At 48.5% G+C, this 19,404-nt stretch overlaps 1 protein-coding gene across 1 annotated transcript; it reads left to right on the forward strand.

The window, feature by feature from the left end:
• The first annotated feature begins 13,008 nt into the window (after nucleotides 1-13,008).
• On the forward strand, nucleotides 13,009-13,539 carry LOC147978579 (uncharacterized). The gene has a single exon (XM_087514804.1). It carries the CDS (start codon nucleotides 13,009-13,011, stop codon nucleotides 13,537-13,539), a length of 531 nt encoding a protein of 176 aa, XP_087370930.1.
• Nucleotides 13,540-19,404: the final 5,865 nt, after the last annotated feature.

A 19,404-nucleotide genomic window follows, 5' to 3' on the forward strand; every position in this document is an offset into this window, starting at 1 on the left:
GGGGTTGATGGAGTCATACTCGTCGTGATCCAAATCACCGATGATCCTAGTGGCGAACGGACGGCACCTCCGTGTTCAACACACGTACAGCCCGGTGACGTCTCCCATGCCTTAATCCAGCAAGGAGAGAGGGAGAGGTTGAGGAAGACTCCGTCCAGCAGCAGCACGATGGCATGGTGGTGATGGAGGAGCGTGGCAATCCTGCAGGGCTTCGCCAAGCACCGCAATAGACGAGGAGGGAGAGGGGTAGGGCTGCGCCAAGAAGGAGAGGAACTCGTGTGTATTGGGCAGCCCAAACCTCAACTATATATAGGGGGAGGAGAGGGGCTGCGCCCCCACCTAGGGTTCCCTCCCTAGGGGTGGCGGCAGCCCCCTAGATCCCATCTAGGGGCGGCCAAGGGGAGGGGAGAGGGGGAGGCGCACCAGGGTGGGCCTTAGGGCCCATCTGCCCTAGGGTTTGCCCCCTTCCCCTCTTCCTTGCGCCTTGGGCCTTGGTGGGGGCGCACCAGCCCGCCTGGGGCTGGTCCCCTCCCACACTTGGCCCATGCAGCCCTCCGGGGCTTGTAGCCCCACTTGGTGGACCCCCGGGACCCTCCCGGTGGTCCCGGTACGTTACCGATAAAACCCGAAACTTTTCCGGTGACCAAAACAGGACTTCCCATATATAAATCTTTACCTCCGGACCATTCCGGAACTCCTCGTGATGTCCGGGATCTCATCCGGGACTCCGAACAACATTCGGTAACCACATACAAACTTCCTTTATAACCCTAGCGTCATCGAACCTTAAGTGTGTAGACCCTACGGGTTCGGGAACCATGCAGACATGACCGAGACGTTCTCCGGTCAATAACCAACAGCGGGATCTGGATACCCATGTTGGCTCCCACATGCTCCGCGATGATCTCATCGGATGAACCACGATGTCAAGGACTTAATCAATCCTGTATGCAATTCCCTTTGTCCATCGGTACGATACTTGCCCAAGATTCGATCGTCGGTATCCCGATACCTTGTTCAATCTCATTACCGGCAAGTCTCTTTACTCGTTCCGTAACACATCATCCCATGATCAACTCCTTGGTCACATTGTGCACATTATAATGATGTCCTACCGAGTGGGCCCGGAGATACCTCTCCGTTTACATAGAGTGACAAATCCCAGTCTCGGTTCGTGCCAACCCAACAGACACTTTCGGAGATACCCGTAGTGCACCTTTATAGTCACCCAGTTACGTTGTGACGTTTGGCACACCCAAAGTATTCCTATGGTATCCGGGAGTTGCACAATCTCATGGTCTAAGGAAATGATACTTGACATTAGAAAAGCTTTAGCATACGAACTACATGATCTTGTGCTAGGCTTAGGATTGGGTCTTGTCCATCGCATCATTCTCCTAATGATGTGATCCCGTTATCAACGACATCCAATGTCCATGGTCAGGAAACCGTAACCATCTATTGATCAACGAGCTAGTCAATTAGAGGCTTACTAGGGACATGGTGTTGTCTATGTATCCACACATGTATCTGAGTTTCCTATCAATACAATTCTAGCATGGATAATAAACGATTATCATGAACAAGGAAATATAATAATAACCAATTTATTATTGCCTCTAGGGCATATTTCCAACAGGCCGAACATTCGGTGCCAGTGAGCGACCAGCTGAAGCAAATGGTCAAGCTACATAAGGCGGCCGATCAGGCCATGAAGAGCTTTATAGTACGGCTGTGGCCTGGCGACGCCCTTCCAAACAGCTTCTTCGGCCTGGTGAGGCGGCTTGTGGATGCCTGCCCATGGCTGAAGGTCGTCAAGAGATCCGTCTGCATTGAAGGTGCACGCCGGGCTTTCGCCCGTGTGAAACTGCAGTAGGTCAAGCTAGACGCCATGAAGCTGATCAAGGAGGGGCCGCCGGAGGGCAAGGAGCACCGCCACCCCGAGATGTACTACGAAGGTGTTCTGCTGGGTGCCCGTCTTATCGCGGATGAGTGCTCAAAAGATGTAATATTTGAATGAGACTTGCTCGTTTTATCCTGTATGTATGAAAACATGTTTCATATGCGCTATGCAACGCTTGTTGGAATTTAAAATATTACCTTTTGTTTGGCTGTTTATCCAATCTGAGAGACGGCTAGTCCTCGGCTTCTGCCCCCATGCCACGAGTGCTGGGGTGTTCGGGATAAACCCGAGCACTCTTGTTCCCATATTTGGGTCCTTCGAGGGAGGTGCTCAGCACAACGAACAAGGCAACCGGACTAATAATGCTTTATCACTCTCACTTAGCCATAGAATTCTATAATTTTAAATTTCGGCGAAGCCCCTGGTATTCGGAAGACCGAATTCGGGGCGCGATACACGCCTGTAAGCCGGACAGGGCTGGCCCCTCGCCCTAAGCGGCATAAGTCTTTAGGGACTCGAAAAAACCTCACCGAACAGCGACCAGTCTCTCGCCTTATCATGACAGTCAGTTTTAGCTTTCTCTACTGAGGTGCTCAGCCCGGCAGAACCGGGGCACAATCGTAGTAGTTCTCCTAGCGCTACCTTAGCCGATAGAGCGGAACGTAAGGTACCAAAACATAGGAGCCGGGCAAACCCAACATTTGACCAAAGACATGATTCGGAGCTGGTGCATATAATGCTATAAGTTTGGGGTGCCGCACTTGTGAAAGTGTTCGGACTTTTCACACCGCATTGTGGGGTACGTAAGCCCCTGGTGTATTGGCCGTACCAGAGTGTACGGTTGCAAGGCGTCATTAATGAACACATATATATAACAAGAATGCAATAATAGTCGTAATGTCGTGCATTGTTTATTGAAAAATTGCGTTAAAGCAGAGTGATACAGATAGTGCGATAAGCAAAGAGTAGGACTATGTCCCTTCCAAGGGCAAGCTGAGGAATGATATGAAATCGAATATTTCGCTCGGTATTGTAATCAACCTGGGAATTCCGTCGTATAATGTAGCTGTCTGCCTCCTTGGTTGCTGCATCATGTGTTCGGCAATAGTGCTGCCGGACAGTATTTCCAGAGATTAAGGTCCTGAAAGAAAAAGAAAAATAACCAAACGGGAAGCCCCTAGTGCGGTTTAGGCCGCGTTTTGGGGCGTGCCGCAGTTGTGTCCCCCTCCCCACCTGTGCCCATGGTATTTTTAATGCGTAATTATGTACGCGCGGCACGAATATCGCTGTTGGGCTGGGATTGGGGTGGCCGCCGTATTGCTACGCGAGCTCAGATCATGCCAGGCGGTCTATTTGCTGATTGCTCCGAGCGCGCTTGAAGGTGTCCGGGCTTTGAAGCGCCGAACTGGTTGATTGCCTTGAGAGGCTGCTTTGCGCTTTTGCTGCGAGGGCCGCAGTGTGCTCCTCTGTTCGGAGAGAGCGCTCTGTGTTTCCATTGACTATAATAACTCCGCAAGGTCCTGGCATCTTGAGCTTGAGGTATGCATAATGCGGTACCGCATTAAATCTAGCGAATGCGGTTCGCCCGAGCAGCGCGTGATAACCACTGCGGAACGGGACTATATCGAAGATTAACTCTTTGCTTCGGAAGTTATTCGGGGATCCGAAGACCACTTCCAGTGTAATTGAGCCTGTGCAATGGGCCTCTATGCCTGGAATGACGCCCTTAAAGGTCGTTTTTGTGGGTTTGATCCTTGAGGGGTCTATACCCATTTTGCGCATTGTGTCCTGATAAAGCAAGTTCAGGCTGCTGTCGTCGTCCATAAGGACTCGAGTGAGGTGAAATCCGTCGATGATTGGGTCTAGGACCAGTGCGGCGAATCCGCCATGACGGATACTAGTGGGGTGGTCCCTGCGATCGAAGGTGATCGGACAGGAGGACCAAGGGTTGAACTTTGGGGCGACTGGCTCCAACGCATATACGTCCCTGAGCGCATGCTTCCGCTCCCTCTTGGGGATGTGGGTTGCGTATATCATGTTCACCGTCCGCACTTGCCGGGGAAACATCTTCTGTCCTCCAGTGTGCGGCTGTCGGGGCTCCTCCTCGTCATCGCTATGCGGCCCCTTTGTCCTTGTTTTCGGCAATTAACTTGCCGGCCTGCTTGAACACCCAACAATCCCTATTGGTGTGATTGGCTGGCTTGTCTGGGGTGCCGTGTATTTGACACGAGCGATCGAGTATACGGTCCAAGCTAGACGGACCCGGCGTACTTTGTTTGACTGGCTTTTTTCGCTGACCGGGTTTAGAGCCTTTGAATCCGGCATTGACTGCCGTATCCTCAGTATTTTCGCTGTTAATGCGGCGCTTATGCTTGTTGCGACGTGACCTGCTATTGCCGTCCTTGGTATCTGAGGTACCATGGTTCTTTGATATGTTATTACTGCGAGCCAGCCAGCTGTCTTCTCCCGCACAAAAGCGGGTCATGAGCATCATGAGGGCTGCCATAGATTTCGGCTTTTCCTGACCAAGGTGTCGGGCTAGCCACTCGTCTCGGATGTTGTGATTGAAAGCTGCTAAGGCCTCCGCATCCGGACAGACGACGATTTGATTTTTCTTTGTAAGGAACTGAGTCCAGAATTGCCTGGCCGACTCTTATGGCTGCTGAATTATGTGGCTCAAGACATCGGCGTCTGGTGGTCGCACATAAGTGCCCTGAAAGTTGTCGAGGAATGCGGCTTCCAGATCTTCCGAACAGCTAATGGAGTCTGCTGGCAAGCTGTTAAGCCAATGCCGCGCTGGTCCTTTGAGCTTTAGTGGGAGGTATTTGATGGCGTATAAGTCATCGCCGCGGGCCATGTGGATGTGGAGGAGGAAATCCTCAATCCATACTACGGGATCTGTTGTGCCGTCGTATGATTCAATATTTACAGGTTTGAAACCTTCTGGGAATTGATGTTCCATTACTTCGTCTGTGAAGCATAAGGGGTGTGCGGTGCCTCTGTATTGGGCTATATCGCGACGCAGCTCGAATGGGTCTTGCCAGCTATGTTCGGCCCGGCCGGATTTGCTTTTACTGTATCCGACGTGACGTTTGTCGTCTCGCAGAGTGGCGCACCCTCGTGATCCATAGATCGATCTTGAATGCTTTGCCTTGTCCTCCAATATGTCTCGCAGGTCTGGCGTATCTCCCCATGCCTTTTTATTTGAATGGCGTTGGGGTGGAGGCTGAGCTTTTGGCTGGAATGCCTCTCTATCGCGGCCACGAGGTGGCCGATCAGCCGTATCATACTCTTCTTCCTCCAGTCGGGGTAGTAACCTGCGCCTTGGGTAACTCTTGGAGGGACGCTCGAGTTTATATTCCTCGGCCACGAGGACTTTAGTCCATTTGTCAGCTAGCAGATCTTCATCAACTTGAAGCTGCTGTTGCTTTTTCTTCAGGCTATTTGCCGTGGCCATAAGCCAGCGCTTGAAGCGCTCTTGTTCGACGGGATCCTCTGGGACGGCAAAGTCATTGTCGCCGAGGCTTGCCTCGTCTTCGGAGGGGGGATGTAATTGTCATCCTCCTCCTCTCCGCCTGCCGCTCTCTCAGGAGAGCTGGCTCCTTCATCCTCCTGCTCTAAATCTTGCTGGAGGGGATTGTTGTTGTCTTCGGCGCTATCCGGAGTGTTATTATCTCCTGTGCCAGTATCACCACTTTTGCTTTGGCTGGACTTAGAGCGGCGCCGCTGACGTCGGCGCTTGGGTTGCTTCTTGGAGGGGTCATCCTCCGCTATCTCGTCGCCATTGCCTTCGTTGGGTGTATCCACCATGTATATGTCATATGACGAGGTGGCTTTCCAATGCCCTATAGGCGCTGGTTCATGTTTGTCTCCTACATCGTCGTCCATACCGTTGATGTCTTCGGAGTCGAAGTCGAGCATGTCGGTTAAATCATCGATAGTGGCTACGAAGTGGGTGGTGGGTGGGCCTCGAATTTCCTCGTCTTCCGCATCCCAATCCTGTTGGCCATAGTCCGGCCAGGGCTCTCCTGACAAAGAGAGAGACTTTAGTGAATTCAGAATGTCGCCGAAGGGCGAGTGCTGAAAGATATCCGCGGCGGTGAATTCCATGATCGGCGCCCAATCGGATTCGATTGGTAGGGGCACGGATGGTTCGCAGTCCGGAAAAGAGTCCGACACCTTGGAGTCACAGGCCGCGCAGAGGATTATGCTGGTGTTTGGCTCGATCGCCGTTGAGACTGCAGCCCCTGAGGCGGTGTCTAACCACCCGACCTCGACTGGCACAGTTGGCTCCGAGCTACGGGTCGGAGCTGATGCAGGCGCAGCCTCTGGGGTACTGTTCGGCGGCAGAGCTAGGTCATACACATCGTGACAGGACGGCGCGCCCGGCTGTGGCTCAAACACGTCGAAGATCAAGTCTTCGTGGATGTCAGTCGTGTAGTTCAAACTTCCAAATCTGACCTGATGGCCAGGGGCGTAGATTTCAATCTGCTCCAGATGGCCAAGTGAATTAGCCCGTAGTGCAAAGCCGCCGAATACGAAGATCTGTCCGGGGAGAAAAGTCTCGCCCTGGACCGCATCGCTATCGATGATAGTAGGAGCCATCAAGCCTAACAGCGACGACACAGAGGAACTCTCAATGAAAGCACCAATGTCGGTGTCAAAACCGGCGGATCTCGGGTAGGGGGTCCCGAACTGTGCGTCTAGATCAGATGGTAACAGGAGGCAAGGGACACGATGTTTTACCCAGGTTCGGGCCCTCTTGATGGAGGTAAAACCCTACGTCCTTCTTGATTAATATTGATGATGTGGGTAGTACAAGAGTAGATCTACCACGAGATCGGAGAGGCTAAACCCTAGAAGCTAGCCTATGGTATGATTGTATGTTGTGGTTGTTGTCCTATGGACTAAAACCCTTCGGTTTATATAGACACCGGAGAGGGTTAGGGTTACACAAGGTCGGTTACAAAGGAGGAGATATCCATATCCGTACTGCCTAGCTTGCCTTCCACGCCAAGTAGAGTCTCATCCGGACACGAGACGAAGTCTTCAATCTTGTATCTTCATAGTCTAACAGTCCGGCCAACGGAGATAGTCTGGCTGTCCGGAGACCCCCTAATCCAGGACTCCCTCAATTTGGCTTACACCTGTTGTATGCGAACATTAGAACCTATCACACCCGATCATCATGTGATGCTTCGGAACAACGGACCTTAGCAACGGTGCACAGTTAGAGGGAACACAATTCTTGATATTCTAATGAGGGATCATCTTATTTATGCTACCGTCGTTCTAAGCAAATAAGATGTAAAAACATGATAAACATCACATGCAATCAAATAGTGACATGATATGGCCAATATCATTTTGCTCCTTTTGATCTCCATCTTCGGGGCGCCATGATCATCATCGTCACCGGCATGACACCATGCTCCATCATCGTGTCTTCATGAAGTTGTCTCGCCAACTATTACTTCTACTACTATAGCTAACGGTTAGCAATAAAGTAAAGTAATTACATGGCATTTTCATTGACACGCAGGTCATACAATAAATTAAGACAACTCCTATGGCTCCTGCCGGTTGTCATACTCATCGACATGCAAGTCGTGATTCTTATTACAAGAACATGATCAATCTCATACATCACATCCTTTTGGCCATATCACATCACACGGCATATGCTGCAAGAACAAGTTAGACGTCCTCTAATTGTTGTTGCAAATTTTTACGTGACTGCTATAGGTTTCTAGCAAGAACGTTTCTTACCTACGCCAAAACCACAACGTGATATGCCAATTTCTATTTACCCTTCAAAAGGACCCTTTTCATCGAATCCGATACGACTAAAGTGGGAGAGACAGACACTCGCTAGCCACCTTATGCAACTAGTGCATGTCAGTCGGTGGAACCTGTCTCGCGTAAGTGTACGTGTAAGGTCGGTCCGGGCCGCTTCATCCCACGATGCCGCCGAATCAAGATAAGACTAGTAACGGCAAGTAAATTGACAAAATCGATGCCCACAACAACTTGTGTTCTACTCGTGCATAGAAACTACGCATACACCTAGCTCATGATGCCACTGTTGGGGATCGTAGCAGAAATTTAAAATTTTCTACACATCACCAAGATCAATCTATGGAGTCATCTAGCAACGAGAGAGAGAGGAGTGATCTACATACCCTTGTATATCGCGAGCGGAAGCGTTCAAGAGAACGGGATTGATGGAGTCATTCTCGTCGTGATCCAAATCACCGATGATCCTAGCACCGAACGGATGGCACCTCCGCGTTCAACACACGTACGGAGCGGAGACGTATCCTCCTTCTTGATCTAGCAAGGGGGGAGGAGAAGTTGATGGAGATCCAGCAGCAGGACGGCGTGGTGGTGGAAGCAGCGGGATTCCAGCAGGGCTTCGTCAAGCGCTACTGGAGGAGGAAGAGGTGTCACGGGAGGGAGAGGGAGGCGCCAGGGCTTAGGGTGCGACTGCCCTCCCTCCCCTCCACTATATATAGGGGCTAGGGGGGCGCATGCCCCCTTGGAGATCCCATCTAGAGGGGGGCGGCGGCCCCTCGGGGGGCAATGACCCCCTTAGGGTTTCCAACCAGGGGGCGCATGCCCCCTCGGGGGGGCAACGGACCCTTAGGGTTTCCAACCCTAGGCGCCTTGGGCCCTTGGGTGGGGTGCACCAGCCCACCAGGGGCTGGTTCCCACGCCACTTCAGCCCATGGGGCCCTCCGGGATAGGTGACCCCACCCGGTGGACCCCGCGGACCCTTCCGGTGGCCCCGGTACAATACCGGTGACCCCCGAAACTCTCCCGGTGACCGAAACTAGACTTCCTATATATAAATCTTTACCTCCGGACCATTCTGGAACTCCTTGTGATGCCCGGGTTCTCATTCGGGACTCCGAACAACTTTCGGTTAACCGCATACTAATATCTCTACAACTCTAGCGTCACCGAACCTTAAGTGTGTAGACCCTACGGGTTCGGGAGACACATAGACATGATCGAGACAACTCTCCGGTCAATAACCAACAGCGGGATCGGGATACCCATGTTGGCTCCCACATGCTCCACGATAATCTCATCGGATGAACCACGATGTCGAGGATTCAATCAATCCCGTATACAATTCCCTTTGTCTATCGGTACGATACTTGCCCGGGATTCGATCGTCGGTATACCGATACCTTGTTCAATCTCGTTACGGCAAGTCTCTTTACTCGTTCCCGTAACACATCATCCCGTGAACAACTGCTTGATCACATTGAGCTCATTATGATGATGTACTACCGAGTGGGCCCAGAGATACCTCTCCGTCATACGGAGTGACAAATCCCAGTATCGATTCGTGCCAACCAAACAAATACTTTCGGGGATACCCGTAGTGTACCTTTATAGCCACCCAGTTACGTTGTGACGTTTGGCACACCCAAAGTACCCTTACGGTATCCGGGAGTTGCACAATCTCATGGTCTAAGGAAAGAATACTCAACATTAGAAAAGCTTTAGCAGACGAACTACACGATCTTGTGCTATGCTTAGGATTGGATCTTGTCCATCACATCATTATCCTAAAGATGTGATCCCGTTATCAATGACATCCTATGTCCAGGGTTAGGAAACCGTAACCATCTATTGATCAACGAGCTAGTCAACTAGAGGCTCACTAGGGACATGTTGTGGTCTATGTATTCACACATGTATTACGATTTCCGGATAACACAATTATAGCATGAACAATAGACAATTATCATGAACAAGGAAATATAATAATAACCATTTTATTATTGCCTCTAGGGCATATTTCCAACATAGCTTTGGGTTCGATCTTGCGGTGTCCTTTCCCAGCAATAGTAGGGGCAGCAAGCCACGTATTGTATTGTTGCCATCGAGGATAAGAAGATGGGGTTTTCATCATATTGCATGAGTTTATCCCTCTACATCATGTCATCTTGCTTAAAGCGTTACTCTGTTCTCTTGAACTTAATACTCTAGATGCATGCTGGATAGCGGTCGATGTGTGGAGTAATAGTAGTAGATGCAGGCAGGAGTCGGTCTACTTGTCTCGGACGTGATGCCTATATACATGATCATACCTAGATATTCTCATAACTATGCTCAGTTCTGTCAATTGCTCAACAGTAATTTGTTTACCCACCGTGAATACTTATGCTCTCAAGAGAAGCCACTAGTGAAACCTATGGCCCCCGGGTCTATCTTCTATCATATTAATCTTCCAATACTTATTTATTTACTTTGCCTTTTATTTTACTTTGCATCTTTATCATAAAAATACCAAAAAAATTATCTTATCATATCTATCAGATCTCACTCTCGTATGTGGCCGTGTAGGGATTGACAACCCCTTATCGCATTGGTTGCGAGGATTTATTTGTTTGCATAGGTGCGAGGGACTCGTGCGTGACCTCCTACTAGATTGATACCTTGGTTCTCAAAAACTGAGGGAAATACTTACGGTACTTTGCTGCACCACCCTTTCCTCTTCAAGGGAAAACCAATGCAAGTGCTCAAGAGGTAGCAGTGAGTCTCCCTCAAAAGGTGTGTACAGCAAGGATGATTGTGGTAAACTAAAAAGCAAAGACTCAAATCATACAAGACACTCCAATCAATACACATATCATGTGGTGAATAAAAATATAGCTCCAAGTAAAGTTACCGATAGACGAAGACGAAAGAGGGGATGCCTTCCGGGGCATCCCCAAGCTTAGGCTTTTCGGTGTCCTTGAATTTTACCTTGGGGTGCCATGGGCATCCCCAATCTTAGGCTCTTGCCACTCCTTGTTCCATAATCCATCAAAACTTAACCCAAAACTTGAAAACTTCACAACACAAAACTCAAAATAGAAAATCTCATGAGCTCCGTTAGCGAAAGAAAACAAAGCACCACTTCAAGGTACTGTAATGAAATCATTATTTATTTATATTGGTGTTAAACCTACTGTATTCCAACTTCTCTATGGTTTATAAACTATTTTACTAGCCATAGATTCATCAAAATAAGCAAACAACACACGAAAAACAGAATCTGTCAAAAACAGAACAGTCTGTAGTAATCTGTAGCTAACGCAAAATCTGGAACCCAAAAAATTCTAAAATAAATTGCTGGACGTGAGGAATTTATCTATTAATCATCTGCAAAAATAATTAACTAAATATCACTTTAAAAATAAAAATGGCAGCAGTTCTCGTGAGCGCTAAAGTTTCTGTTTTTTACAGCAAGATTAACAAGACTTTCCCCAAGTCTTCCCAACGGTTCTACTTGGCACAAACACTAATTAAACACAAAAAACACAACCAAAACAGAGGCTAGATAAATTATTTATTACTAAACAGGATCAAAAAGCAAGGAATAAAAATAAAATTGGGTTGCCTCCCAACAAGCGCTATCGTTTAACGCCCCTAGCTAGGCATAAAAAACAAGGATAGATCTAGGTATTGCCATCTTTGGTAGGTAGTTCTTTAATGAGACATCTATCACCTTTAGGAGTTTCTTCCCTTTTATCAATAATCAATATGATGGAAAATAGACCCGGGGGCCATAGATTTCACTAGTGGCTTCTCTCGAGAGCATAAGTATTACGGTGGGTAAACAAATTACTGTTGAGCAATTGACAGAATTGAGCATAATTATGAGAATATCTAGGTATGATCATGTATATAGGCATCATGTCCGAGAAAAGTAGACCGACTCCTGCCTGCATCTACTACTATTACTCCACATATCGCCCGCTATCCAACATGCATCTAGAGTATTAAGTTCAAAAGAATAGAGTAACGCTTTAAGTAAGATGACATGATGTAGAGGGATAAACTCATGCAATATGATATAAACCCCATCTTGTTATCCTCGATGGCAACAATACAATACGTGCCTTGCTGCCCCTACTGTCACTAGGAAATGACACCGCAAGATTGAACCCAAAGCTAACCACTTCTCTCATTGCAAGAAAGATCAATCTAGTAGGCCAAACCAAACTGATAATTCGAAGAGACTTGCAAAGATAAACAATCATACATAAAAGAATTCAGAGAAGATTCAAATATTGTTCATAGATAAATTTGATCATAAACCCACAATTCATCGGTCTCAACAAACACACCACAAAAGAAGATTACATCGAATAGATCTCCACAATAGAGGGGAAGAACATTGTATTGAGACCCGAAAAGAGAGAAGAAGCCATCTAGCTAATAACTATGGACCCGAAGGTCTGAGGTAAACTACTCACACATCATCGGAGAGGCTATGGTGTTGATGTAGAAGCCCTCCGTGATCGATGCCCCCTCCGGTGGAGCTCCGGAAAAGGCCCCAAGATGCCTTCTCACGGGTACAGAAAGTTGTGGCGGTGGAATTAGGGTTTTGGCTCCGTATCTGGTAGTTTGGGGGTACGTAGGTATATATAGGAGGAAGAAGTACGTTGGTGGAGCAACATGGGCCCCACAATGGTGGAGGGCGCGCCTGTGTGGGTAGGCGCGCCCCCCTACCTCGTGCCTTCCTGATTGCTTTCTTGACGTAGGGTCCAAGTCCTCTGGATCACGTTCGTTCCAAAAATCATGTTCCCGAAGGTTTCATTCCGTTTGGACTCCGTTTGATATTCTTTTTCTGCCAAACTCTGAAATACGCAAGAACATCAATTCTGGGCTGGGCCTCCGGTTAATAGGTTAGTCCAAAAAATAATATAAAAGTGTATAATAAAGCCCAATAATGTCCAAAACAGAATATAATATAGCATGGAACAATCAAAAATTAATGTGTTGGAGACGTATCAGTCTTCCTGTGTGAAACTAGGCAAGCGACTGTGAAAATAGATAAGTTGTGATGGAGACTCGGTCTGAAAGGTTTTCATGGAGTGAGTAGTGACGGGAGGAGTGGGGGCTTAGCACTTTTCTGGGATGAGTCCCTCTCTGTCACGGTGATTGATTACTGCAATCGTTTTATTGGTGTCAGTGTGGTTGATGGAGGGTCGGGCACATCTTGGCGGTGCACCTTTGTCTATGGAGAGCCTCGGGTGGAAAATCTTCATCGCATGTGGGAGCACCTTTGCAGGCTACGAGCTCATTCGCGTGAGCCGTGGATGGTGTGTGGCGACTTCAATGAAGCTTTGTGGCAACATGAGCATTTGTCAAGGACCGAACGCTCGAAGGCTCAGATGGTGGCCTTCAAAGATTGTTTGGAGATGTGCGAGCTCGAGGACCTGGGTTTCTCGGGTTTTCCGTTCACATATAACAATGGCCAGGATTCAGACCGCAATGTTCATGTCCGTTTGGACCGTGCTTGTGCTGACGAAGCTTGGCGGGAGACGTTTCCATTTGTGAGGGTGGTACACTTGGCCACCTCATGTTCGAATCATTGCCCTATGTTGATACATTTGGAGGGGATGCAAGACCAGCAGCGTCAGCCTCCCTGCTTGCGTTATGAAATCATGTGGGAACGTGACATTGCCCTTCCCAACGTGATTGATGAAGCATGGAATAAACACAAATCCCCTGGCGGCATGGGATCGGTGGCCAGGTCCCTGCGAGAGGTCCTAAAGGATTTGAAAGAATGGAGTAAAAGGCAGTTTGGCAACATGTTGAAAGCTATTGAGAGGCTCGCTCGCAACTGACAGACCTGCAGCTGGCTGGAGCGGATCATGCTCAAGTCCGAGAGAAAATGAACCAGCTCGACGAGCTTTTATACAGGGAGGAGATGCTATGGCTCCAGCGTTCACGCATCACCTGGCTAAAGGAAGGTGAGCGCAACACCAAATATTTGCACCGGAGAGCGGTTTGGCAGGCCTGTAGGAACCTTATACAACGCCTACGGAAACAAGATGGAACGTGGTGTAGTGTTCCATCTGATATGGAGAGAATGGCTCATTCCTACTTCAAGGAAATCTTCACAAAAGATCCAACCCCCTCTTCAGACGCAGTGTTGGACTGCATTGTCGCAAAAGTTACAGAGGAGATGAATGTTTCGTTATGCAGGCCTTACTCAGATGAGGAGATCTCTAATGCTTTATTTCAAATCGGGCCACTGAAAGCAGCGGGATGTGATGGGTTACCTGCTAGGTTCTTTCAACGGAATTGGGCTTTGCTTAAAACTGAGATTCTTGTTGTGGTCCACGAGTTCTTTGCGTTTGGGGTTATGCCAGATGGAGTTAATGACACGGCTATTGTGCTCATTCCCAAGGTTCCTCATCTGAAGGACCTGAAAGATTATAGGCCAATAAGCTTGTGCAACGTTATATACAAGATCATCTCAAAATGCATGGTCAACCGACTGCGGCCCATTCTGACTGACCTCATTTTTTAAAATCAGAGCGCCTTCATCCCGGGGAGGCTGATCTCTGATAACTCTATAATTGCGTTCGAATGCATCCACCATATTCAGTCGGTAAGAAACAATGCAACTGGCCTATGTGCTTACAAGCTTGATCTCTCTAAAGCCTACGATGGGGTGGATTGGTTATTTTTGGAAAAGGCCTTAGCTAAATGGGGCTTCTCGCCCATCTGGATTGCTCGTGTTATGGCTTGTGTCTCGTCGGTGAAGTACTCGGTAAAATTTAATGGGAAGATGCTGGAGTCCTTCTCTGCTTCGAGGGGACTCCGTCAAGGTGACCCACTGTCTCCATTCCTCTTCTTATTTGTAGCTGATGCTCTTTCTGCGTTGATTGAAAAGGCTGCAAGGGAAGATGGTCTTAGTGGAGTCAAGATAAGTAGAGGTGCTCCGGAGGTTACACACCTCTTATTTGCGGATGATTCACTCCTATTTTTTCATGCAACAAATCAGCAGGCATTGCTAGTGAACGGGGTGTTGAACACATTTACGACGGCGACTGGATAACTTATAAACCCGTTGAAGTGTTCCATTCCTTTCTCAAACCAATGTCAACCTGACGTGGTTCAAGAGGTAAAAAACACGCTGGATATCACCCAGGAAGCGTTCGAGCCAAAGCACTTGGGCTTGCCGGTTCCGGAGGGGAGGATGCATAAGGGAAACTTTGAGACTCTCCAAGAGTGTTTGAGGAAAGTTCTTATGGATTGGAGTGAGCAGTACATGTCGTCGAGGAATAAGGAGATACTTATTAAATTAGTGGCACATGCCATACCAGCATATGTTATGAGTGTTTTCAAAATCCCGGCTTCGGTCTGTGATGGTCTAACAAGGATTATACGCCAGTATTGGTGGGGGTGGAGAACGGAAAGAAGAAGATGGCCTGGATGAGTTGGGATAAACTGCGATTGCCTAAAGCCATGGGAGGCATGGGTTTTAGGGACATGAGGGCGTTTAATCAGGTGCTGCTAGCTAAATAGGCCTGGAGGCTCTTGGATAGGCCGGATAGCCTATGTGCGCGTCTGCTGAAGGCAAAATACTATCCTTCTGGTCAGCTTTTGGATACGGTGTTCCCGGGCTCCGGATCCGAGGTGTGGAAAGGAATCCTGCATGGCCTTGAGTTGGTCAAGAAGGGCGTCATTTGGCGAGTCGGTAATGGCTTGAAGATTCGTACTTGGCAAGACCCTTGGCTGCCTCGGCCTTATTCCTTCTGTCCGATCACTCCGAAGGGAAACTGACGCTTCAACAGGGTCTCTGACTTTTTGGATGGTAATGGAGCATGGAATCACGACCGGTTGAGGGAGTTTTTTTGGCCGATGGATGTTGATCACATCCTGAAAATCAGAACTTCGCCTCGCCAAAGAGATGATTTCTTGGCCTGGTATCCGGAAAAAAGTGGTGGGTTCACGGTGAGAAGTGCCTACAAGTTGTCTACACATGATCATAATGTTCTCACTACTAATGGTGCGTCGAGTACTGCCCCGGAGGGGAACCAAGCAGGGTGGAACTACATTTGGAAGTCCGGGGTACCTCAAAAAATGAAGATCAATGCATGGAGATGTGTGACAGGAACTATGGCAACACAGAGTTATAAGGCCTTCAGACACTTGGCGACACGCTCAACCTGTCAGCTATGTGGGGTGGAGGAGGAGGACTCATTTCATGCTTTGATAACTTGTTCACATGCAAGAACGCTCTGGATAAATATGCGTCGCCGTTGGCCACTTCCTGGCGATGATCTCCTTATCCATGATGGGAAGGAATGGCTAACTTCTTTGCTGGCAAAGTGTTCGATCGACGTCCAAGATATGTTGATTATGTTCATTTGGCAGATTTGGCAACTCTGCAATGACTTGACCCACGGAAAGGAGGTACCTCCTGTCCTAGCCACCGTCGAATTTTTGGACAGTTACTACAAGTCCATTAAGCTCGCTGCGTGTTACACTATGGAGGAAATTATTAAAGGGAAAATGTCAACCTTGGCGGTGTCATTGCCAGCCCAAGGAGTCAAGGCCATGGCGGCTCCCTGGCCGACACCGCTACTTGGCAGGGTGGCGCTGTCAGTTGATGGTTCGTTCCTACAGGCGGATGGCTCTGCAGCCGTCGGTATGGTGCTTCGGAACGACAAAGGAGAGGTCCTAATGGCAGCCTACCGCTTCATCTTCTACTGCAATGACCCACTTGAGGCAGAATTGCATGCGATCATGCAGGGTATTGTTGGAAATATGCCCTAGAGGCAATAATAAAAGGATTATTATTATATTTCCTTGTTCATGATAATTGTCTTTTATTCATGCTATAATTGTGTTATCCGGAAATCGTAATACATGTGTGAATGCATAGACACCAACATGTCCCTAGTAAGCCTCTAGTTGACTAGCTCGTTGATCAACAGATAGTCATGGTTTCCTGACTATGGACATTGGATGTCATTGATAACGAGATCACATCATTAGGAGAATGATGTGATGGACAAGACCCAATCCTAAACATAGCACAAGATCGTATAGTTCGTTTGCTAGAGTTTTTCCAATGTCAAGTATCTTTTCCTTAGACCATGAGATCGTGTAACTCCCGGATACCGTAGGAGTGCTTTGGGTGTACCAAACGTCACAACATAACTGGGTGACTATAAAGGTATACTACGGGTATCTCCGAAAGTGTCTGTTAGGTTGACACGGATCAAGACTGGGATTTGTCACTCCATATGACGGAGAGGTATCTCTGGGCCCACTCGGTAATGCATCATCATAATGAGCTCAAAGTGACCAAGTGTTTGGTCACGGGATCATGCATTACGGTACGAGTAAAGTGACTTGCCGGTAACGAGATTGAACGAGGTATTGGGATACCGACGATCAAATCTCGGGCAAGTAACATACCGATTGACAAAGGGAATTGTATACGGGATTGCTTGAATCCTCGACATCGTGGTTCATCCGATGAGATCATCGAGGAGCATGTGGGAGCCAACATGGGTATCCATATCCCGCTGTTGGTTATTGACCGGAGAGTCGTCTTGGTCATGTCTACATGTCTCCCGAACCCGTAGGGTCTACACACTTAAGGTTCGGTGACGCTAGGGTTGTAGAGATATGAGTATGCAGTAACCCGAAAGTTGTTCGGAGCCCCGGATGAGATCCCGGACGTCACGAGGAGTTCCGGAATGGTCCGGAGGTGAAGAATTATATATAGGAAGTGCAGTTTCGGCCATCGGGAGAGTTTCAGGGGTCAACGGTATTGAACCGGGACCACCGGAAGGGTCCCGGGGGTCCACCGGGTGGGGCCACCCATCCCGGAGGGCCCCATGGGCTGAAGTGGGGAGGGAACCAGCCCATAGTGGGCTGGTGCGCCCCCCCCCCTTGCCCTCCCATGCGCCTAGGGTTGGGAACCCTAGGGGAGGGGGCGCCTCAACTTGCCTTGGGGGGCACTCCACCCCCTTGGCCGCCGCCCCCCCTAGGAGATCCCATCTCCTAGGGCCGGCGCACCCCCTAGGGGGGCCTATATAAAGGGGGGAGGGAGGGCAGCCGAACCCTGAAGTCTTGGCGCCTCCCTCTCCCCTGCTACACCTCTCCCTCTCGCAGAAGCTCGGCGAAGCCCTGCTGCGGTGACTGCTGCATCCACCACCACGCCGTCGTGCTGCTGGATCTTCATCAACCTCTCCTTCCCCCTTGCTGGATCAAGAAGGAGGAGACGTCACGCTGACCGTACGTGTGTTGAACGCGGAGGTGCCGTCCGTTCGGCGCTAGGATCTCCGGTGATTTGGATCACGATGAGTACGACTCCCTCATCCCCGTTCTTTGAACGCTTCCGCTCGCGATCTACAAAGGTATGTAGATGCATCCGATCACTCGTTGCTAGATGAACTCATAGATGGATATTGGTGAAAACGTAGGAAACATTTTTGTTTTCTGCAACGTTCCCCAACAGTGGCATCATGAGCTAGGTCTATGTGTAGTTCTCTTTGCACGAGTAGAACACAATTTGTTGTGGGCGTAGATGTTGTCAACTTTCTTGCCGCTACTAGTCTTATTTTGCCTCAGCAGTATTGTGGGATGAAGCGTCCCGGACCAACCTTACACATACGCTTACGTGAGACCGGTTCCACCGACTGACATGCACTAGTTGCATAAGGTGGCTGGCGGGTGTCTGTCTCTCCCACTTTAGTTGGAGCGGATTCGACGAAAAGGGTCCTTATGAAGGGTAAATAGAAGTTGACAAATCACGTTGTGGCTTTAACGTAGGTAAGAAAACGTTCTTGCTAGAACCCTCTTGCAGCCATGTAAAACTTGCAACAATAATTAGAGGACGTCTAACTTGTTTTTGCAGCAAGTGCTTTGTGATGTGATATGGCCAAAGTTGTGATGAATGATGAATGATATATGTGATGTATGAGATCATGTTCTTGTAATAGGAATCACGACTTGCGAGTCGATGAGTATGACAACCGGCAGGAGCCATAGGAGTTGTCTTTATTTTTTTATGACCTGCGTGCCATTGAGAAACGCCATGTAAATTACTTTACTTTATTGCTAAACGTGTTAGCCATAGTAGTAGAAGTAATAGTTGGCGAGCAACTTCATGGAGACACGATGATGGAGATCATGATGATGGAGATCATGGTGTCATGCCGGTGACAAGATGATCATGGAGCCCCAAGATGGAGATCACAGGAGCTATATGATATTGGCCATATCATGTCACTATTATTCGATTGCATGAGATGTTTATCATGTTTTTGCATCTTGTTTACTTAGAACGACGGTAGTAAATAATATGATCCCTCATAATAATTTCAAGAAAGTGTTTCCCCTAACTGTGCGCCGTTGCGACAGTTCGTTGTTTCGAAGCACCACGTGATGATCGGGTGTGATAGATTCCAACGTTCACATACAACGGGTGTAAGACAGATTTACACATGCAAACACTTAGGTTGACTTGACGAGCCTAGCATGTACAGACATGGCCTCGGAACACAGAAGACCGAAAGGTTGAGCATGAGTCGTATAGAAGATACGATCAACATGAAGATGTTCACCGATGTTGACTAGTCCGTCTCACGTGATGATCGGACACGGCCTAGTTAACTCGGATCATGTTATACTTAGATGACTGGAGGGATGTCTATCTGAGTGGGAGTTCATTGAATAATTTG

Source organism: Triticum urartu, chromosome 3A, assembly GCF_056163025.1.
Source record: "Triticum urartu cultivar PI428250 chromosome 3A, HENAU_Tu73, whole genome shotgun sequence".
Taxonomy (NCBI): Eukaryota; Viridiplantae; Streptophyta; class Magnoliopsida; order Poales; family Poaceae; genus Triticum; species Triticum urartu.

What these genes read in the sequence shown, in the direction of transcription:
- LOC147978579 (XM_087514804.1), top strand. Translation starts at nt 13,009, where the DNA reads ATGGTGTGTGGCGACTTCAATGAAGCTTTGTGGCAACATGAGCATTTG.